General features: G+C 39.8%; 2 protein-coding genes across 3 annotated transcripts in view; both read left to right on the top strand.

Annotated features, from left to right (window-relative positions):
• necab2 (N-terminal EF-hand calcium binding protein 2) overlaps positions 1-23292 on the top strand; it is a 521316-nt gene that overhangs the window by 261751 nt on the left and 236273 nt on the right. The gene's annotated exons all lie outside the window — the stretch shown is intronic.
• Positions 2399-12730, top strand: LOC122775675 (myosin heavy chain, fast skeletal muscle-like). Of its 2 annotated transcripts, XM_044035758.1 has the most exons (38): positions 2399-2620; positions 2693-2836; positions 2925-3081; positions 3173-3200; positions 3277-3388; positions 3482-3574; positions 3667-3730; positions 3812-3910; positions 3999-4102; positions 4214-4352; positions 4486-4604; positions 4775-4924; positions 5025-5195; positions 5293-5593; positions 5687-5751; positions 5846-5933; positions 6013-6130; positions 6213-6336; positions 6837-6973; positions 7068-7323; positions 7412-7654; positions 8225-8401; positions 8482-8627; positions 8725-8815; positions 8907-9296; positions 9394-9520; positions 9601-9719; positions 9802-9998; positions 10117-10300; positions 10412-10577; positions 10664-10788; positions 10879-11391; positions 11494-11619; positions 11704-11874; positions 11977-12081; positions 12185-12280; positions 12375-12506; positions 12621-12730. In XM_044035758.1, exons 1-38 carry the CDS (start codon positions 2414-2416, stop codon positions 12639-12641), a joined length of 5805 nt encoding a protein of 1934 aa, XP_043891693.1. In that variant the 5' UTR covers positions 2399-2413; the 3' UTR covers positions 12642-12730. The 2 variants fall into 2 exon arrangements, with proteins under 2 accessions (XP_043891693.1, XP_043891692.1); XM_044035757.1 differs by lacking the exon at positions 12621-12730 and having other exon boundaries at positions 12375-12551.

The following is a 23292-nucleotide window of genomic DNA, read 5'->3' as shown; positions in this document are numbered from 1 at the left end:
AAACATAAATGTATAGGATTTCATCATGGTAGTGTTCAATGAGCCATGTGACCTAATAGCAGCTACAACTTGTTTTAAGAACACACAGCTGATGGAACAAATTACTTCAGATATCTATTTGACTTGGCTATGGTGTACAGAGACAGTGTCACTGTCTAAAATACAAGAGGCAGAGCTGGAGGTGTCAGAGCTGAGGATGCTAAAATTATCGTTGGGGGCAATTAAGATGGACAGGATTTAGAAATGACCATATTCGAGGGTTGATTGAGTGGTTTGGAGATAAAGTAAGAGAGTCAAGGTTAAGATGGTTTAGTCACATGCAGAGGTGGGATAGTGATTATATTGGACAAAGGATGTTGAAGATGGAGCTGCTGGGCAGGAGGAAAAGGAAGATCACAAGGAAGGTTCATGGATGCTGTGAATGAGGACATGAGGACAGTTGGTGTAACAGAAGAGAACACAGGGATAGGACAAGATGAAGGAAAATGATCCACCTTAAATGGAGAAGCCAAAAGAGGGAGAAGATGACGAAGAAGACTTTTAGTGTGTTTATACACCTGCCCCATGTTATTTTTTGAAAATAAAACTGAGAAAAACTCACTCCATTAATGTATTTGTTTATTTATTTACCTATTTAATGTTCTCTGATAATTCTCAACACATGTTGACTTTCATTTTTATTATCATGATATTTCATGTACAAATAGTTTTTAGAGACAAACTCTGTATTCTTCAAAGGAATACTTCAGCAGCATCAGTTACTGAGAGTAAAAGAATTAGCTATAGAAAATAACCAGTATGACCTGTGTGTCACACTCCACTGCTCTAAGACCATCTGTTAGAGGGCGACAACAACTGTTGGCACCAACAATGGATTCCAGTAGTGATCTTATAATAACACAAGGTCCAAATACGTGCACACATTTTTTGAAGCATTCCTGCACCTTGATGTACTGGGTTGACTATTTTAGGCAGATACGTGATTTCCTATCGTCAACTGATTATTATGACTATTTACAGTTTAACCATTTGGCCCTGGCTGCCACAGCATTATTCAATTAAATAAAAAATAGTACAAGTAATTAATGACACAGCCTAAGTTGGTTAAATGCTGCTGAAACATATCAGTCATACATTGAAATAATTGTCCCATGAGGAGAATATATTTTGAAATTGTTGGAATGGAAGCATCAAACGCTAAATTAAGTCAAGAAAAATATTTCAAAAGTATGTGATCAAACAAGAATAATAATGATTAATTATTTAGTTTTTAACTGGGCTGTGTTTCAACCAAGATAGTCACACTCCACTGAAGGTGAGCTTGCCTCATAAAAACGCAGAAAATAGAAATGAAGCCCCTAGGGTTGTAGTTACACTCATAAAACCTGAGTGAAATGTGACCCTGTGCAGACAGCGGTATTTATCAAAATGTAAGTACAAATCTATTCCTTAATTTGCACGCAGGCAAATAATAACACTAATGAAAAAGAACAGCCGAATAATATTCAGTGTTGACAAAGTGTGACTCACATCCAAAGCAGCCACTGAAACACAATCATAGGAAAAGCTTTCCAGGAATTAATGCCACACAAATGTAAGTCGTATTAAAAATATAACAGCATCTTGTGCACCTATGCCTGTTTGTATTTATTATACTGACATCCCCTTTGAATGAGATGGCAAATAAATTTTAATTTGACAATTTTACAAAAAGTTCTAAAATGTAAATAAATAAAATAAAGGCACTGAAATGAACAACAAAATTAGGGGACATGAAGGAGCACATAGTGTTTAAGGACTACGTTTAAATGTATATATCCACTCAAACTATTATTATTCCCACCCTATTTGGCAGACATCCCATTTTTAACTTTTGCTGTGTAAGCACGTCTGGCACAATATAAGAGGTCCTACGGGACATGAGAGTGTGTGGTGGACAGAACTGGAAGACTTCTGCTTGGGGTAGGCTTATCCTCTCTCTGCTCAGGAGCATTTAAATGTATTCAATATGGTTTAAACAAATCTAATTTTAAAACTAAATCTCACTAACTAATATTTTAACAGGACTGTGGAATTTAAGACTTTTGGTGAAGGATTGTCAGGTAAGAGCCTCTTTTTTAATTATATAATTGAAGTATTTTTTTTATTGTATCTGCACTACTTTTAATGTATCCTAATTGAACATTTGTTTCACTTAAAAACGTGTTCATCCAGATTTGTTCAAACAAATGCAAATAACCACAGTTAAGTAACTTGTGATAATGAATAGATACCACGTGAATTGAAATATATCAAGCTGTTGAACTGCTTGGATTTTGCTTGGATAACTTACATGAGCTGAATATTGTGGCTTTAACAAAGATACAAAAGATTATTCTTGTTTGTAATTTTCTCACAGACCTAAACCGCCACCATGAGTACCGACGCTGAGATGGCCGTTTATGGCAAAGCTGCCATTTACCTCCGGAAGCCAGAGAAGGAGAGAATTGAGGCTCAAACCAGACCTTTTGATGCCAAGACTGCCTGCTATGCAGCTGATCCCAAAGAGCTGTACCTGAAGGCAACAATCCTCAAGAAAGATGGTGGCAAAGTCACTGTCAAACTCCTGGACACTCAGGAGGTTTGTATCATTAAACAGACTTCACTAAAAAGTAAATGTGACCAGTTCTCACTGTAACATGTCCTGTTGTAGGAGAGGGTAGTTAAAGAGGAGGATGTCCATCCAATGAACCCTCCCAAGTATGACAAAATGGAGGACATGGCCATGATGACCCATCTCAATGAAGCTACTGTCCTGTATAACCTCAAAGAGCGTTATGCAGCATGGATGATCTACGTAAGACAGTCTCTCCGAACACCCGTGATGACTTTCACAACTATACATTAAGTTACATGTTATATTGTCTGTTTATGATCCTTTTCAGACCTACTCTGGGTTGTTCTGCGCAACTGTGAACCCCTACAAGTGGCTCCCAGTGTATGACTCTGAAGTTGTCAGTGCCTACAGAGGCAAGAAGCGCATGGAGGCTCCACCCCACATCTTCTCCGTCTCTGACAACGCTTATCAGTTCATGCTTACTGGTATGTCCTGAACATCATGTGAAGTCTGAGAGTGAATCGGATTCCTGTTGTAGAAATGCATGCTCAATTAATTTGCTTTCTATTTCAATAGACAGGGAGAACCAGTCCGTCTTGATCACGTAAGTTTTACATTTAATTTACTCAATAGAATCAAATACCGTGTTCAAATTCTTACAAGTCTCTGTTCATACCCAGTGGAGAATCTGGTGCTGGAAAGACTGTGAACACCAAGCGTGTCATCCAGTACTTCGCAACAATCTCAGTGGGAGGAGACAAGAAAAAAGACCAAGGAGCAGGCAAAATCCAGGTATGTCTTGATGAAAGACAAAGTACAAATTGAAGTATATAGTATATGTCTATAATAACCTTTTCTAACACAATTTCTTAACTTGGATTATAGGGGTCACTGGAGGATCAGATTATTGCAGCCAATCCTCTGCTGGAGGCTTATGGTAATGCCAAAACTGTGAGGAATGACAACTCCTCTCGTTTCGTAAGTATGAATTTATTTCCACAAGAGAAAAATAGTTTCTATGTACTGCTCATGTGGAGAGAGACTTACCACAATGCATCTGTCCTAAACAGGGTAAATTCATCAGAATCCATTTTGGTGCAACCGGCAAACTGGCTAGTGCTGATATTGAGACATGTGAGTAACAAACCTCATAGCAAGTCCAGATGAGTAGAACTGAAAATTGGCCATGTTGTGACTCATGAACAACTTTTGCAGATCTGCTGGAGAAGTCAAGAGTGACATTCCAGCTTCCTGATGAAAGGGGTTACCACATCTTCTACCAGATGATGACAAACCACAAGCCTGAGCTGATTGGTGAGCAGATTTGTTGATACACAATGTTAAAACTTACTTAAATTGTTTATTCTATCTATTGTAACTTTGACCCACTTTTGATCCCCAGAGATGGCACTCATCACAACCAACCCCTATGACTTCCCCATGATCAGCATGGGTCAGATCACTGTGGCCAGCATTGATGACAAAGTTGAGCTGGAAGCCACTGATGTGAGTGACATGACTATTTTAAACATGTAATGATATTGCATGCATCTAAAATGACTCTATGAATGCCTTGTCAAGAGTAGTTACATCTTTGGAAATTTCTTTTGAACACAGAACGCTATTGATATCCTGGGTTTCACTGGTGAGGAGAAAATGGGCATCTACAAATTGACCGGTGCTGTGATCCACCATGGTAACATGAAGTTCAAGCAGAAGCAGCGTGAGGAGCAGGCTGAGCCAGATGGCACAGAGGGTGAGTACTTCTCATCATATTCCCGTCATATTAAAGTAAACAACAGAAGTAAAGTTCTTGGGTACATTGGTTTCTATGACGGACAATCATTGTCAAGTCTTGTATTAATTCTAAGTGATCTAACATTTTATAGATGCTGACAAGGTTGGTTACTTGTTGGGTCTGAACTCTGCTGACATGCTGAAGGCTCTGTGCTATCCCAGAGTGAAGGTCGGAAATGAGTTTGTCACCAAGGGACAGACTGTACCTCAGGTATACAAAAAATACTGATATTTTTTTTCAAACAAATGTATATTTGTAGTATAAATAGATCATGCTTGCAAAAGGAGTACCACTATTGCTCTTCTATTTAGTCTAGTAAGTGGACAAAAACGACAATTATCGCAGATTAAGTCAAAACAAATATATTTCTTTTTCTATAGGTCAATAACTCAGTTACTGCCCTGGCCAAGTCTATCTATGAGAGGATGTTCTTGTGGATGGTCATCCGTATCAACCAGATGTTGGACACTAAGCAACAAAGGAACCACTTCATTGGTGTCCTGGATATTGCTGGTTTTGAAATCTTTGATGTAAGCTTCAATCCCTGCAGCTCATCATCTTTATTTGTTTCATAACGGCTTCATTGTTAGTGCCCATAAGAGATAGGCTGATTATTTTGCTCTCTCGCAGTTCAACACCCTGGAGCAGCTGTGCATTAACTTCACCAATGAGAAACTGCAACAGTTCTTCAACCACCACATGTTCGTCCTGGAGCAAGAGGAGTACAAGAAGGAGGGTATCATCTGGGAGTTCATTGACTTCGGCATGGACTTGGCTGCCTGTATTGAGCTGATTGAGAAGGTATACATCAATTCTACTACTACTGTACTGTATACTACTGTATATAAGACTAAAGAATTACTTCACTTAATACCTTTCTCTCTGCATTTTCATCAAGCCCATGGGCATCTTCTCCATCCTTGAAGAGGAGTGCATGTTCCCCAAGGCAACAGACACATCCTTCAAAAACAAGCTCTATGATCAACATCTGGGCAAAAACAAAGCATTTGAGAAGCCCAAACCTGCAAAGGGCAAGGCTGAGGCTCACTTCTCCCTGGTGCACTATGCTGGTACTGTGGATTACAATATCGGTGGCTGGCTGGACAAGAACAAGGACCCACTGAACGAGTCTGTGCTGCAGCTGTACCAGAAGTCTTCAGTTAAACTGCTGGCTGCCCTGTATCCTCCCGTTGTTGAGGGTATGATGTCCCACAAGTGAATTAAAACATGCAAAAAAGATTTAACATATAGTACATTTTTGAAAAACTATCATGGGTTTGTGTGTTAAACAGATAACACCAAGAAGGGAGGCAAGAAGAAGGGTGGTTCTATGCAGACTGTGTCTTCACAGTTTAGGGTAAGGTTGAACTAATGAATAACATTACAAATTAGATTTTTAATTAATACACATGTGAAATTTCACGACAATTTGTAATATTATGTATCTACAGGAGAACTTGGGCAAGCTGATGACAAACTTGAGGAGCACCCATCCTCACTTTGTGCGTTGCTTGATTCCCAATGAGTCAAAGACTCCAGGTACAGACATATGACTTTATGAGTGTCTGGGTGTGACTGTGTGTTTTCGGAATGGCTTAATATGGTGTCTAATCAACAGGTCTGATGGAGAACTTCCTGGTCATCCATCAGCTCAGGTGTAACGGTGTACTGGAAGGTATCAGAATCTGCAGAAAAGGTTTCCCCAGCAGAATCCTCTACGGTGACTTCAAACAGAGGTGACACCAAACAATTTTCAAAAACTTCCCAGTATTTTACACAAAGTTCAGAAACACTGACCTTTTACTCTTTCTCAAAAAGGTACAAGGTACTGAATGCCAGTGTCATTCCTGAAGGCCAGTTCATCGACAACAAGAAGGCTTCAGAAAAGCTGCTGGGTTCAATTGATATTGATCATGACCAGTACAGATTTGGACACACAAAGGTAAGACCATGACTTAATTGTTTTACTTCAATATACACATTCTCTTCCTGGAGAGATTACCAAATTACAGAATACAGAGTATGTGCTCAGAGGGATGGAGCAGTGCTGCACTTTAGTCCCCTCACGACGCCCCTATGAACGCCATTTTCATTTTAGGCCATTTTTAATCTCTCAGGGCTTGCTACTTAGAGAACTTGTACAATACAATGTAAATGTTTTTGATCTTTGCCTTTAGTTAATTTAAAAAGTCCAAGTTTCCCCTTAACTACAATAGGCAGGAAGTAAAGGAGCCGACTTGTATTTTAGCAGAGGTTGTAAGTGATGCTTGAATTTAGTCAGTTACCATGGTAGTTAATTTGCTCGATTGTTGTACCTCACAAATTCTTACCTGGTTGACCATCTCACTGACGATTTTCCAAAGCAATTTCTATGACCCGATTTTCCTCAAGGCCTTGGAACCACTTGGAGTACCTAAATATAATTTGTTTCTGTTTATTCAGGTGTTCTTCAAGGCTGGTCTGTTGGGTACTCTTGAGGAGCTGAGAGATGAAAAACTGGCATCTCTTGTCACTATGACTCAAGCTCTCTGTCGTGCTTACCTCATGAGAAAGGAGTTTGTGAAGATGATGGAGAGGAGGCATGTTGAAAATAAGCTCTTATGTACACAGAGATATAGTATAAAATCACCACCATCAACACCAATTTTTGTAACGACTATTTATTGTTCACAGGGAAGCCATCTATACCATCCAGTACAACGTCCGCTCATTCATGAATGTCAAGCACTGGCCATGGATGAAGGTCTACTACAAGATCAAGCCTCTGCTGAAGAGTGCTGAAACTGAGAAGGAGCTTCAGCAGATGAAGGAGAACTATGAAAAGATGACCTCAGACTTGGCTACTGCCCTGGCCAAGAAGAAGGAGCTGGAGGAGAAGATGGTTTCTCTTCTGCAGGAGAAGAACGATCTGCAGCTGCAAGTGGCATCCGTAAGTGCACATTTAACAGGTGTAACGTTTGTAAGTTTTGTTGATCAAATAATGACGTTCAAACTCTTATGTTATTACAATGACATAGGAATCAGAGAATCTGTCAGATGCGGAGGAAAGATGTGAGGGACTCATCAAGAGCAAGATTCAGCTTGAGGCAAAACTCAAAGAAACAACTGAGAGATTGGAGGATGAAGAAGAAATGAATGCTGAGCTCACTGGCAAGAAGAGAAAGCTGGAGGATGAATGCTCTGAGCTGAAGAAGGATATTGATGATCTGGAGCTGACCTTGGCCAAAGTGGAGAAGGAGAAACATGCCACAGAGAACAAGGTATTATCTTAAATATCATCACCGTTATTATTATTATTATTGTTATTATTATTATTATTATTATTATTATTATTAAGCTAAAATTAAAAGTCGATATCAGTATCATTTTTATCAACAACCTCTGCTGCTGCTTGTATAAATGACATTGTATGTCTATAAACATGCCACCACTAACTCTCACTCACTGTCCTGTATAAACTTATAACTTGATACAATTGTTGTGTATCTGCTCCTGGTCTCTTTCCTCTGTCTCTACCTCATCTCCCTCTTATGCTTTCTCTCCCCCTTGCTGTCCCCCACCTCTCCTCCCCCATTTTTCCTTTCACCCCAACCGGTCGAGGCAGATGGCTGCACATCTTTGAGTCTGATTCTGTCACAGATTTCTTCCAGTTTTTTTCTCTCCACTGATGCCTAGTGCTTGCTCATTGTGTGAACTTTTGGGTTTTGTCTGCTCTCCATGATGTTGTCTATGCACAGTGCCTTGAGATAATGTATGATGTGTTATGATTTGGCGCTATACAAATAAAATCATCAACTGATGAATAACCACATCTTGCTTTAAAAACATAGGTCAAGAACCTGACAGAGGAGATGGCCTCTCAGGATGAGAGCATTGCTAAGCTGACCAAGGAGAAGAAAGCCCTTCAGGAGGCTCATCAGCAGACTCTTGATGACCTCCAGGCTGAGGAAGACAAAGTCAACACTCTGACCAAGGCTAAGACCAAGCTTGAGCAGCAAGTCGATGATGTAAGTTTACAAAATCACTCAAGTTTACAAAACAAAACGCTTTTTGAACCATGACATTAAATACTAATATCAATGTGCAGCTTGAAGGTTCTCTGGAGCAAGAGAAGAAGCTGCGTATGGACCTTGAGAGAGCCAAGAGAAAGCTTGAGGGTGATCTCAAACTGGCCCAGGAATCCATTATGGATCTTGAGAATGACAAGCAGCAGTCTGAGGAGAAAATTAAAAAGTAACCTAATTTGGTTTCCATCACTACTTTGAACATTAATCATATTCTAAAGATTTTCTATATCAGGTCAAACTTACTTTGGACTTTTATTTCACAGGAAGGACTTCGAAACCAGTCAACTCCTTAGCAAGATTGAGGATGAGCAGTCAATGGGTGCTCAGCTCCAGAAGAAGATCAAGGAGCTTCAGGTAACAGACATATTGCACTACTTATTACAGTAGTACTATATATTTTTAACTTTGAATGGTGACTAAAGACCAATATATTTATATTTAAAAGGCCCGTATTGAAGAACTGGAGGAAGAGATTGAGGCTGAGCGCGCTGCTCGTGCCAAGGTTGAGAAGCAGAGGGCTGACCTCTCCAGGGAACTTGAGGAGATCAGTGAGAGGCTCGAGGAGGCCGGCGGTGCCACTGCAGCTCAGATTGAGATGAACAAGAAGCGCGAGGCTGAGTTCCAGAAGCTCCGTCGTGACCTTGAGGAGGCCACTCTGCAGCATGAAGCCACTGCTGCTGCTCTTCGTAAGAAGCAGGCTGACACCGTGGCTGAGCTGGGAGAGCAGATCGACAACCTCCAGCGTGTCAAGCAGAAGCTTGAGAAGGAAAAGAGTGAATACAAGATGGAGATCGATGACCTGTCCAGCAACATGGAGGCTGTTGCCAAGGCAAAGGTAGACAATACTTTAGGTGTTATAATATAAGTTAACTATGTATGATACATTATATAACTCAACCAAAAATGTAATATTTTATTTGTCTTCTCTCAAGGGAAATCTTGAAAAAATATGCCGTACACTTGAGGACCAACTTAGTGAACTGAAGACCAAGAATGACGAAAATGTCCGTCAAATCAATGACCTGAGTGCACACAAAGCACGTCTCCTGACAGAAAATGGTATGTAGTTAACCTAAAAACACAGCAACCTTCTGTATATAAACCAAATACTGAAACAAATGTTTGATCATTTTCTCAAGGTGAGTTCGGCCGTCAACTTGAGGAGAAGGAAGCCCTTGTCTCCCAGCTGACCAGAGGCAAACAGGCCTTCACTCAGCAGATTGAGGAGTTGAAGAGACACACTGAAGAGGAGGTTAAGGTAAAAACATTTTTAAGAGCATCTTAAAATTCCTATGCTAGGTTTAGACATGTTGTTTACTCATCTATATTTCTTCTTTCAGGCCAAGAATGCTCTTGCTCATGCAGTGCAATCTGCTCGCCATGACTGTGATCTGCTAAGAGAACAGTTTGAGGAGGAACAGGAGGCCAAGGCTGAGCTGCAGCGTGGCATGTCCAAGGCCAACAGCGAGGTGGCTCAGTGGAGAACTAAGTATGAAACTGATGCTATCCAGCGCACTGAGGAGCTTGAGGAGGCCAAGTGAGTATTACTCAAACAAGAACATGCCCAGATGTTTCCTCCTGATGTTTTAAAAGTTCCTAGGTATTGGTAAATGTAAAATTTTTCATTGGAAAATACATTTTGATTTTTTTCATAGGAAAAAGTTGGCTCAGCGTCTTCAGGATGCTGAGGAACAGATTGAGGCTGTGAATTCCAAGTGTGCTTCTCTGGAGAAAACCAAACAGAGGCTCCAGAGTGAGGTGGAGGATCTCATGATTGATGTGGAGAGAGCTAATGGACTGGCTGCTAACCTGGACAAGAAGCAGAGGAACTTCGACAAGGTAATGTTTATATTAGGCAACCTCAACATAAAATCACAACAGTATGTTTTTGGAGGGAATGTTATTTTTTTTCTCTATACTGATTACTACAAAACTGTAAAATTTGAATAGGTCTTGGCAGAGTGGAAGCAGAAGTATGAGGAGGGTCAGTCAGAGCTTGAAGGAGCTCAGAAGGAGGCTCGCTCTCTTGGCACTGAGCTGTTCAAAATGAGGAACTCTTATGAGGAGGCTCTGGATCAGCTGGAGACCATGAAGCGTGAAAACAAGAACCTGCAACGTGGGTTTCTATTTGATTGTGTTAGCAATTAGACTGTGGTCCACACATATTTGGGTTTATGACATTTTACACACACGTCTTTGCAGAGGAAATCTCGGATCTGACTGAACAGATTGGTGAGACTGGTAAGAGCATCCATGAGCTGGAAAAGGCCAAGAAGCAGGTGGAGACTGAGAAGTCTGAGATCCAGACAGCTCTTGAGGAGGCTGAGGTATGTTTTTTTTAATATGGGAAATTACTTTTTAATGGCAGACTAGGCCTGGAGGCAAGGATAAAAAATGTTTCTTTTTGTTATGACTAGGGAACTCTGGAACATGAAGAGTCTAAGATCCTGCGTGTCCAGCTGGAGCTCAACCAAATCAAGGGTGAGGTGGACAGGAAGCTGGCAGAAAAAGATGAGGAGATGGAGCAGATCAAGAGGAACAGCCAGAGGGTGATTGACTCCATGCAGAGCACTCTGGATTCTGAGGTCAGGAGCAGGAATGATGCCCTGAGAATCAAGAAGAAGATGGAGGGAGACCTGAATGAGATGGAGATTCAGCTTAGCCATGCCAATCGCCAGGCTTCTGAGTCACAGAAGCAGCTCAGGAATGTTCAGGCACAGCTGAAGGATGCTCAACTGCACCTTGATGATGCCGTCAGAGCCCAGGAAGACCTCAAGGAACAGGCTGCTATGGTGGACCGCAGGAACGGTCTCATGATGGCTGAAATTGAGGAACTTAGAGCTGCTCTGGAACAGACAGAGAGGGGTCGCAAGATTGCTGAACAGGAGCTGGTGGATGCCAGTGAGCGTGTTGGACTTCTGCACTCTCAGGTGAAAAAATGCAATAATTTCTTCAATCATTCATAAAAGAGTTTTTAAATAACATGGACAATATGCATGCAATGTCTTAAGTAAGTATTTTGTATCTTTCAGAACACAAGCCTTCTGAACACCAAGAAGAAGCTTGAGTCTGACCTGGTTCAGGTCCAGGGTGAAGTGGATGACACTGTTCAGGAAGCAAGGAACGCAGAGGAGAAGGCTAAGAAAGCCATCACTGATGTATGTTTACATTTTTTAAGTATCCTACTTGAGCTAAACTGTGTTTTATTCATGGCATTTCTAATTAAATGGTCTATTATCTAGGCTGCAATGATGGCTGAGGAGCTGAAGAAGGAGCAGGATACTAGTGCTCACCTGGAGAGGATGAAGAAGAACCTGGAGGTTGCTGTTAAGGACCTGCAGCATCGTCTGGATGAGGCTGAGAACCTGGCCATGAAGGGTGGCAAGAAGCAGCTTCAGAAACTCGAGTCTAGGGTAAGACAACCATGAAAGAAATTGGCTCAGATGAATAAAAATAATGAAGCTTAAAAAACACCCTGATTCTAAACCAAATCCATGTCATGTGGTTTTCCGAAGGTGCGTGAGCTGGAAGCAGAGGTAGAGGGTGAACAGAGACGTGGTGCTGATGCAGTTAAGGGTGTTCGCAAATATGAGAGGAGAGTGAAGGAGCTCACCTACCAGGTATGGTCATGGTTGATTTAGCATAAATCAATCAAATACTATACTTCCTACTTTGCATTATATCAATGCATTAACATTATAATCTGTGTATTTTCTATGATAGACTGAGGAGGACAAGAAAAATGTTAGCAGGCTGCAGGATCTGGTTGATAAGTTGCAGCTCAAGGTGAAGGCCTACAAGAGGCAGGCTGAGGAAGCTGTAAGTACATCACATTTACTTCATATTATGTAACATTTCATTGTTTGCATTTCTGCTCACCTATCTTGACCAATTACTTTATATTGTACAAAAGGAGGAGCAGGCCAATGTTCATCTGTCCAAGTGCAGGAAGATCCAGCATGAGTTGGAAGAGGCTGAGGAGCGTGCTGACATCGCAGAATCCCAGGTCAACAAGCTGAGAGCCAAGAGCCGTGACTCTGGAAAGGTACATTTCTGTGTGATAAACAAAGACTAAAATGTAGTAGAGAAATCACTGAAAGTTGAAGGTGTTTGAAATTAACCTGCTTAAAGTCATACTTTTGTTTTTTTGCGTTTTCAGGGAAAAGAGGCTGCCGAGTAAAGCATGCTGGCTGGATTGGTGATTTCTAATCATATAATATGATGTGAAAAATGCTGTAAAAAATAAATCTTCTCCACTTTGCTTTCAAATTGCTGTCTGTGTTCTTATTTTATTCAAGATAAAGTAGGATGTAGAGCTGAAACGATTAATCGATTACTAAATTAATCAGCAATTATTTTGATAATCGAAAAATCGGTTTGTTGCTTTTTTCATGATTAAAACAAGATGTCTGATTGTTTAAGCTTCTTAAATGTGAACATTTTATTCATTTCTTTGCTCTGGATAACAAATAAATCATTAAAGGTCAATCATTTGGTTTGTGAACAAAACAAGACATTTGAGTACATCATCATTTCCAGGTTTGACGAACACTGATCAACATTTTTTAAGGTTTCCTGATATTCTGAACACCAAGCGATTAATTGATTAATCGAGAAAATAATCGACAGATTAATCGATCGTGAAAATGATCGTTAGTTGCAGCTCTAGTAGGATGTGATTTCATGTTTTACAAAATTCCACTTGTTTTTCATTCTGATTTTTTCTTTTTAATGAGAAATTACATAATTTTTCTCTTCAGTGTTTAAAGACTGCTCTCACTTAGACTTTTCCATTGTGTTCATAAAGTTACTTATTTCATCATTCATCCTGTCTCGACCATGGGTGATATAAAGACACACTGATAGTGTCATATTCAAAAATGATTGTACAGAAATATGCATTGATAATGGTGTTCATAACATTAAAATGTCTTCCCTTAGATTATGTGACAACACATGGAAAGGAAAATTAGCAGAAATGCTCCTGAACCTAATCACAATTCAAATCCTCAACGCAAACCCAACCAGTTCCTCAGTAAGTCGGTTCTGCCTTAGTGGGACCAGGTTTTGGTCTCCATGAGAACTACTTGTCCTGACAAGGTCTGTATTTATGCCAGAAAGGACTTTATATACTTGAGTAAAAGTACAAAGTATCTTACCAGAAAATGACTTTGCTAGAAGTTGAAGTCATTGTTTTATAATATTACTTAAGTAAAAGTCTTAAAGTATATGACATTTACTGTACATAAGTATAAGGTGTAAGTATTTTGTGATATAAAATGTACTTTAGAAGAAAAAATATTAAAAAAGTGAGGAGTTAGGATTGAGCCATGGTGGCTCAGAGGTAGGGTGAGTTGTCTTTCAAAAGGAATGTTGTCAGTTCAATTCCTGGCCCTGCTCGTCTATGATTATGTGTCCTTGAGCAAGACACTTAACCCCATGTTGAAGCATGTGAATGGGTGAAAACCATAGTCTAAAGCAGTTCATCAAGACTAGAAAAGCTCTATATAAATACAGACCATAATACCAACTCTTCTTTATTTGGTGGTAACGAGTAACAAAGATAGTTAGAAGAAATGTAGTTGAGTAAAAGTAAAAGTTGCTAGAATTATAAATGACTAAGTAAAGTACAGATATGTGAATTTTGTACAGAAAGTACAGCAATAGAGTATTTGTACTTTGTTACATTAGAACATTAAAATGTGGTCAAATATGTACTGTGTTGTATTAATATTTCAATACTAAACGGGTGCTTGAATGCGTTTAGACAGTGTCACTAGTTCGTTCAGAATCAGCCATTTATCGTGGATGACGGATCGTCTTACGTGATTTCCGTATTCCCGTAACAGCCTCTGCGTTAAATCCACTTGAAGCTCAGCTTCAACTGTTCTCTATGGGATGGCAAATGCGGCAAAAACGCCACTTCCACGGAAGCTCAGCTTCTCTGGGAGTCGTAGGAGCAGTGGGCGGGCGCGGATGTTGGGCTTCTGCGTGATAATTTGGAGGAACTGTCCTGAAAGGCGGAGCCAGTTTTTGATTGACAGTGTTGCAGAAACAGATACAAGACAGTGGAGCCTTTTCTGCCTCAGTCCTGTGTGGATTTTGTCTGTCCTGTGTCTGCTGTGTGTTATTTGCTCGACGATATAGACCATTTTTTATTTGTACATATAAACTGTAAATAAAAACACTATTATAGCATTATATTATATATTATAACATAATTATAACATAATGATCTCGTTTCCTTGTTCTAGTGTGCTCCACAGTGTCCGTTTTAAGATGACAAACCATCGCGACCCAAACAGCAAAGCAGTGCTTTATATAATGTTTCTGACATTTTTATTACACTATATATTATTTTGAAAAGATAAAGCCGCCAAACTTTAGAGGTGTAGCTTAAAGGTCACATGTAAAGATTCAGCAATGTGTTTGCTGACCTGAAAACGATCTGTGGATCTCGACCTAGACTTCAGACTCATTGTCTGGGATTATGTGCAACATAAGTAAAAGTGGCTTGATTGACTTGGTAGGAAAAGGTGTGTACAGTGCAGGTGTGTGTGAGCAGCGACGACAGCAGACAGGTGGGTTAAATCCTGCCCTGAAGCCGAGTCACATGAAAAGATTCTTATCAAACACCAGGCGTTCACTTACAACTGTCTCCTTCTTTCATGTCTCACACACAACAAACACAAAACCGAAGCATCGTCAACATGCTTCTTATTTTGTGAGGCAGACAGAATAACTTTTGTCTCGGCCTGTGAAACAAAACTGAAAGCAACTGGAACTAATATGATTTTCAAAATAACCCATAATTACTTTCACGCGACGCCCTCAGAGTCTTTATCCTTATGTTCTGGTCAAAGTGAGAAGATTATTGCTGTCTCAGGATATATAAACAGTGGATGGGACACATGACACGCTGAGTAAACTTCTTGTTTGTCGCAGATTAAACTTTTTTCAGTGCAGGTGCATTTAAAGGTAGAAACTTCACTTTTGCTCAACGATCCTTTCAAACATGACTTGGTTTTTGTTCATTAAAGTAGGTTTATAATATCATAGCATATCAGCGATACATTTTTATTCGATAATGCAATCCTTTATTTGTAAGGCACTTTTAAAAACAACCACAGTGAAGCAATTAAATAAAATACATAGGTAATAGAATATAAGAACTAAAATAAATTCAAAGACATAAATCAGAAACATCTACACTAAAGAGACACTTTTAATCACAGTCACACTAAACACTGTGTTTAACATGATTCCATTGTTTTTTTTTAAATTTTTTGATTAATTCATCATCAGTGCAGAAAAAGTCACATAAAAGCTCTGTGTGAAAGCTGTTGACAACACACACACACACACACACACGCACACACACTGAAAAAAAACCCATAATAGGCTATTAACATGGTGATAAAAGAGTCTCCCTGGAACAGGAAAATGGAATTACAGCTATGAGTTATTAATCACAATGTTCATAATTGCTTAATTAGATTTGTGTTTTTAGAGGAAGTGTGTGTGTGCGTGTGTGTGTGTGTGTGTGTGTGTGTGTAGCTGCAGCACACAGTGCCAGTGATCTGAGCAGGGATGTGTTTTCTCTACACGATTCATTCTGCAACAAAACAAAAACCAGGCTGTTTGTTATTTATATCGCAGCACATTTGTGTGTGTGTGTGTGTGTGTGTGTGTGTGTGTGTGTCTGGAGCCGCAGCATGCACCCATTCTCCCGATAAGACGTAGCATGCCAATCGAGGGATCTGGTTGAGACAAAGATGAAGTCCAGGTTTAGCCCCTCTATCGGCTCTGGGCGTCTGTCTCATTACCATAATCTCTGCTTTCCATTATCAGCTGGAGAGAGAGAGAGAGGCTGACCCTCCTCATCCACCGGCCTGTCAAACTTTATTCTCCTTCATCCTGGGGATCCTCATTGTGCTGCCGTCCAAAGCAAGTGTGGAGCCGCTGTGATACCCAAACTGCCACAGCACTGCTCACTTTGTCGTGGACGCTGTGCCGTAACTCGACACTTTCACACAACCGTTTCAAGCTCAGTGACCCAGTTTATTTAATCTCTTCTCAAATACATGCACATACAGATGTAAAGGCAAAACCCACATTATTTAATGGTGTAGTATATAACGTTTCTGCATTGAAATGAGAATAATGTGTGGTACTTTCCAGTTGTAGATGGAATTTTCATCTAGCACGTCCCCCTTCAAGTTAGTTTTCTACCTAGTAAAATAAAAAAAAATCTAAAATCTGACTGAGATTACCAAGATTACCTTAGAGCAACCCCAACAAAGGATTCCAAGATGCTTTAGTTGTAAAAACACCCTCCTTTTACTGTTAATCAAACTCCTGTCTTACTTGTTTCAAGTCATTTAGTACTGTTCACTTTTAGTTTGTGTTTGTGTGTTGTTGTACTAGTTGTTATCAACTAGTATTGCTAAGATTCTTTATTGTCATGCACTCAGCGTCGCCTCAGCTTTACAAAGTAGTATGAGATAGAAATACTGTGGATACGGTTATATTAAAGTGTATATATAAAATAGAATAAGGTATATATGAAATAGGTTCAAAGCAAAAATGATAAATATAACCATACAATAGTAAATTATAGATAAAGTGAAACTAGTGGGTGCAAACCAGATTTAAATAATCAGTAAAAGTCAAGTCAAATACATAAAATATCAACAGGGTTCATTCAAAACATAGGTTTGTTTAAACAAAAACAACAGGAACAGTGCAAACTAACAGAATGACTTATTTATTTGCTTTTATTGGCTAACTAGGTCACCTCTGATCTAGTCAAGGTACTGGCACATTTCACATTTTGAAATAATCTGCTTTCTGACATTTCTGCTATAACTTCCGGGGCAAAACCTTACAGAAGCTCCACCTGTGAAGTGTGAAAGCCACAATTGCCATAATCCTGTGAAAGAAAGAAGGAAAGAAAGAAAGACAAGTCTGAAGGCAGTGTTTCTCAGGTGCAGGCCAAAGCCTTATGTTCCCTCCACCTCTAAATCCAGCAGCATGTGATGTGGAGAGAAAACAAATAGAGTCCGTCCCGTCGCAGCTGCCCCCCGAGGACTCGCCGCTACCTTTTGGAAAGTGATGGCAGTCACTGCAGAGGCCTCAAGTGCGGTCACGCTGAGTTACTGCCCCTCTTCCATTCTCCTCCCTCCCTCAGTCCTGCATCTACCCCACCAGCAACAAACAAAACAGACACTGTGTGTGAGGGGGGTTTTCTTTAAAAAAAATCATTTTTTTTTACCTTGGCTTATAGGAAAACAAATCTTTGCACGCTAAAAAGAATTGATTTAATTAATGCAGCAGCATGTCCTGCAGCCACATGTAATCCACTGAGAATTCTCTAACAGGAGCTTCCACAGGGGTTCAGCTGTGGGGGAGTTACAGAACAGATATTCTCCCTCAGTCTCTTCCACTGGCCTGTAATGGGAGCCTCACACTAATCCCATAATTCCTTGTTTAATTAAACTGCAGAGTCGACCCTGTCGTTGTCTCAGCCAGTTTGACGAGCTGTTTCTAACCTTATTTCACCAGCACAAGAAAAACTTCACTAGAGAATGAATGCGTTCATACAAATAAATAAACACCCAGAATTCACTGCACCTCAATCAGTCTGGACTACAAATATTGTTTTATTAAATATGGACCTGATTTTTGTATTTTTGCGTTTTTAAACTTCTCTTTTATTTTATGATTTAAACACCCACAGCTGCACCCACTCTCTTCCTCCTCTTTAGTTAACATCCATTGTTCATTTATTGCCTTTCACAGTTATTTACCATTCTCTACTTCATTTTTCTTATCATCGTATGAACCAAGTTCTCTGCACCAAAATACCTTTGTTGTCATTCTTACAATTCTAAAGACTTAGCTGTTTGTTGTGAGATAGTTTATTTGGACTGTTTTGTGCATGATGACATATTTCATCCATGTCATTTAGCATATGTGTGTCTCAACACACCTCATTGTTACGTATCGTGTACTGCCATCCTTTCCCTGTCCAGTTTATTTCACGATTTATACTTATTATGGGCTGTGTTTGTAGGGTCACGTGTGGTGTGAGGAAACACAGCTCCTTACTTGGCAGGAAATATTTCAATTTGAATGACTGATGTTGAATCAAAGCGAAACGTGCGTCTCTGTCTGTGTATTGACTTTGGATGTGACCAGACATTTGTATCACCGGTCATACAAAGTTGTAGTCGTAAGTGGACGATGTGCAGTAGATGAACTGCAGTGAGATGTTCAGGATGTGACACAACATTTGTGTCTACTTGCGTTTTTATTACATCTCTTTATTTCTAATTTCATCGTGTCAAAATATTTGCATTGATTATGGTGTGAATGTGCTGTTGGACTTCGTGGCACCAGGGTTCTGGAATATGTCCCCGTAATCATCAAAACATCTTTCTGTAGGAGTTGTTGTCGTTCTCTCAGCAGAGAGATGTCATCTTGTTCCCGTCGGCAGCATTTGAATGAGTTTGATAGAAAAAGTGCTGCACATACAGTAGATGTGTTGTATGGATACATAAGTGAATGGGTGAATGAAAAACGTGTAATGTAAAGCAGCTTTGAGTGGTTACCAGGACAAGGAAAGCATGACATAAATCCACTTTTCCTACATATTTTTGACCAACAAAAGCAGAGGACTCACCTTTTCGCAGCACAGTGAAAGCTTCATTGTCTTCAGGTTGTTTTTCAGATTTCAGATTTGCTTCATTGTGGAAGTTTTGAAAAGCAGAGATAAGGAATCTGGCCCGTTATGAAATCTGGGAAATCCCTTGTGACAGCTGATGTGTTTTCATGTGGAATATGACATCACTGTCGACACTAACATACAGTGCGGCATTATGTCTCTTTATGAATACGCTCCAATCCTGGTAAGCAGTTGGCAGCTTCATTTGAAGTGGGTATCTGCATGGATCAGATAATCTTTCATGGCTCCTCGTGCACAGCAGAGTGGACACATTGTGTGTGTGTGTGTGTGTGTGTGTGAAATTAGCTGCACAATAAAAATGTTTGGGGACTATTTCCAGCCCGTCACTGTGCCAGTGTCTGCGCTGCCCTCAGGCCCACGGTGACAGAAGAATGGTGTTATACACTTCACCAAGGTGGTCCTGAGAGATTAGCACCTCTCATTACACTGCACCTCTCTGCACTGTGCCCTGAGGCATGCTGGGAAATGCAGCTTTTGATATAGAGATGTAGAAAACTCTTCTGTCATATAAATAACCACTCAATGAAATCTATCTATCTATCTATCTATCTATCTATCTATCTATCTATCTATCTATCTATCTATCTATCTATCTATCTATCTATCTATCTATCTATCTATCTATCTTCTGTTCATCCACGAACCATCCAATTACAAGACATCACATTCAAACATTTCTGCTTGTGCAGTAATGCTTAGTTTGCTGAACTCACTAGATCAGTGGTCTGCAACCTCTGACCCCTGACCCCTCTCCACCCAAATGTAATTAATCTAGAGCCAAAAACAATCTACTTGACCCATAAAAATGAAGACGACATCATGTATGAAGTTTCATATACAAATATAATAATAAATAACAAAAGTTTGTTGTAAAGAAAACTGTTGACATTGCAAAGCTGTTTGAGAAAACCTGCTGAAGAGGCTCTAGAGCCACAGGATGCAGAACTCTGATGAACCTGATTCTGACTCACTATCATTTCTAATTTTCTTGTTTGTTGAGCTTTTTTTTGAGTGTGTTCTTAAGAAGTGATATGTACAATAGTCATGTCACAGCAGGTGCATCATTCATCTCCTCGTGGATCTACAGCACGTTTGACCGTGCACATCAGTTTTTGACACCGAGTCGCCCCCTTGTCTTTGTCCAGGCAGTCGGATGGATGAGGTGTCAGACGTGGAGTCGGAGCCCGACCTTCCTCTGAAGAGGAAACAGCGCAGGAGTCGGACCACGTTCACGGCCGAGCAGCTGGAGGAGCTGGAGAAGGCGTTTGAGAGAACTCACTACCCCGACATCTACACCAGAGAGGAGCTCGCTCAGAGGACCAAACTGACCGAGGCCAGGGTCCAGGTAACGTGCGGCCATCCGTCCATCATTCTCATGCCATCCATACTTAAGTATCAAACCTCATTTTATGATATAAAATGTAATTAAGTTCAACTTTTTGAATTCCTGGCTCTGCTAGTCTATAAATGTCCTTGAGCAGCGATATGAAAGATGTATGAATGTGTGAATGGATGAAAACTGTAGTTTAAAGCAGCTCATCAAGACGGGATAAGCTCTATATAAATACAGACATTACTAACTTCTTCTTCTTCTGGTTTTATTCGGTAGTAACGAGTAACAAAGATAGTTAGAGGAAATGCAGTGGAGTAAAAGTTGCTAGAAATATAAATAACAGTAAAGTAAAGTACAGATATATGTGAATGTTGTACTTAATGACAACACTGTTTATATCAAACACATATAAGTGTCATCATGAGTGTCATCCCCATATAATAAGAGGCACATTTCTTAAATGTACCTACAACATGTAAAGATAAATAAGAACAGAAAAAAAGAGTAGAAAAAGAAAATATTCTAATAAATAAATAAAAAATACCCCAAAACATTAATTCAATAGTAATCGGCCAATGCTGATTGTTTGAAAATGGGCCTAAGACTGCCATGTGTAACATTATTCAGTCATACAGTGTAAGGCTAAATACGGTGCCAACTTTGACAGTTCCACAGTTCCACAGTGTCCCTGTGGAGGAAGCTCTGTGGAGCTCTCACAACAGCTGTTAGGTGTTCAGCCGTGGGGTGGGGGTCACATTCCTCATGGATGTATCACTGCCCAACATCTTGGCTTGAATCTGTTTTTCCCACCACTTTCAAGCCCACCACTCATTGAAAAATTCACAGCAGATCACATCAGAGTCTGGACCGTCTCGTGGGATTTTTAATCCACAGCAGCAACGTGGATCAATCAAGAGCCAGAGGAACTCAGAGAGTGAGAAATCCACCAGAGCACTTAGCTCTGATACCTACAGACCTACACAGTGTTCATGAATATTATTTGGTATTATCAAATAATAACTTCGTTAAGTATTGCGTTAACCTAATGCAGCGGTTACAAACCTGCGGCTTGTGGCCTCATGTGGCCCGCCACTAAATATCAAGTTATAATGAGTTTATTTTTTAGTAAAGATGGTCTGTATTTATATAGCACTTGTTGGGTCTTGATAGTCTTGATGACCACTCAAACCTGCTGTACAATCTACCCATTGACACCCATTCACATTTATTCACATCTGCATGTAGACGAGCAGAGCTGGGAATCAAACCCACAACCATCTAGTTAGGAGACGAGTTTAGTGATATATTCATTTTCATAAATCTGTTTTTATTGTGTGTATATATACATTAACCGTTATAGGTCCACTTTTATTTTGAAATTCTGTGAAATACTGTCACAAATGTTGTTATTAGTGATATAATGTTGTTATTACAACATTATGATTGAATATGCTGATATGATTTTAAGCTCATATCATTAACCTTTTATCACGTTGGTCCTTTTCCTGACCAGACTAACTTTCTCATTGCCCCGCCCCCCCACCATCATTTGAGTTTTAGACCTCTGACCTTATAAAATGTCCAGTGTGCTCCTCTGCTGCTGTAGTTCTTCATGCTGTCAGAGATGGTGTTGTACTCGGGCTACAATCAGATTACCAGCCACATTATTAAAAACAGATTCAAGTTCAGATTCATCACAGCTCACACTTGACCGTTCACCTTCATAACGACAAGTGTCTCGCGTCAGAACACGACTGTCCTCTCAAAACGGCACAGGGACGACCACAGGAGCCCCCGGATCCTGATATGACTTTTCTCCTTCATGTCACATGATCACATGTCAGAGTCATGGTAATCTGAACACAGCCACATTGTGGCCTTTCTCTTTTTTTGCACAATCGTCTGCAAACTTTAGAGATGGTTGTGAGTGATAATCCCAGATCAGCAGTTTCAAACACAAACATCTATGTCTCATTCAAAGTCAAAGTAAATCAACTGTCTTCCCCTTTCTGTTGCTTGGTTTTAGTCTACATGGTTAAAAGGTTCTGATGACTTCATGGTCGCAGTCTGTGTCAGACTTCTCTTTCAAAGCATGTCAGCTGTAGTAACAGATTTATTGATGGAGATAAAACTCACTTAAATAACGACACAAGCAGAAACATGTCGTCAGTTTTGCATCATCCACCTGCATTCCTCTCGTCTTGTGTAATGTCAGCGCTGGAATGTTCCTAAGTGCTGTACTTAAGTTCAGATTTCAGCTTCTTGAACTTCACTGGGGTATTTTTCTTTCTTTTCATGTCACTTTCATCTTATGTTCCACTGGCATTACTTCCAATATTTGTAGTAATGTTTTTGTTACAGCAACAGAATTTGACTTTTACTATTGTGTAATAAAAACAAAGTCTATTATTTAACAGCAGTTATATGATTACATTTGCTGGTTTTTACATTATTTTAACAATTAATTCTTTACACAACACACGTTTGTGTATTATTTTTACATTTTAAGGTTTGAAATATTGTCACTTTGAGTGCTTAGTCATTGTAAGAGCATTTCTCACTATACTCACTGTACACTTTATTAGGAACAGCTGTACAGTACACCCGTTATTCATGCACTTGGCAGCTGTGTGGCACATAAAACCCTGCACATACACATCAGATGATTCAGTTCATTTTCAGATTAAACATCAGAATAAAGAAAAAAAGGGTCAGTGACTTTAAATTTAGCAAATAAAGGACGAATGAACA

Source organism: Solea senegalensis, linkage group LG10, assembly GCF_019176455.1.
Source record: "Solea senegalensis isolate Sse05_10M linkage group LG10, IFAPA_SoseM_1, whole genome shotgun sequence".
Classification (NCBI taxonomy): domain Eukaryota; kingdom Metazoa; phylum Chordata; class Actinopteri; order Pleuronectiformes; family Soleidae; genus Solea; species Solea senegalensis.
The sequence above is the reverse complement of the archived record's forward strand: the minus strand, read 5'-3'. Positions and strand labels throughout refer to the sequence as shown.

Excerpts from the sequence above, each read along its gene's own strand:
- LOC122775675 (XM_044035757.1), top strand. The coding sequence starts at position 2,414 with ATGAGTACCGACGCTGAGATGGCCGTTTATGGCAAAGCTGCCATTTAC. Across the intron at positions 4,925-5,024 it reads CTGGTTTTGAAATCTTTGAT|TTCAACACCCTGGAGCAGCT; the intron begins GTAAGCTTCAAT and ends GCTCTCTCGCAG. Across the intron at positions 8,402-8,481 it reads TTGAGCAGCAAGTCGATGAT|CTTGAAGGTTCTCTGGAGCA; the intron begins GTAAGTTTACAA and ends ATCAATGTGCAG.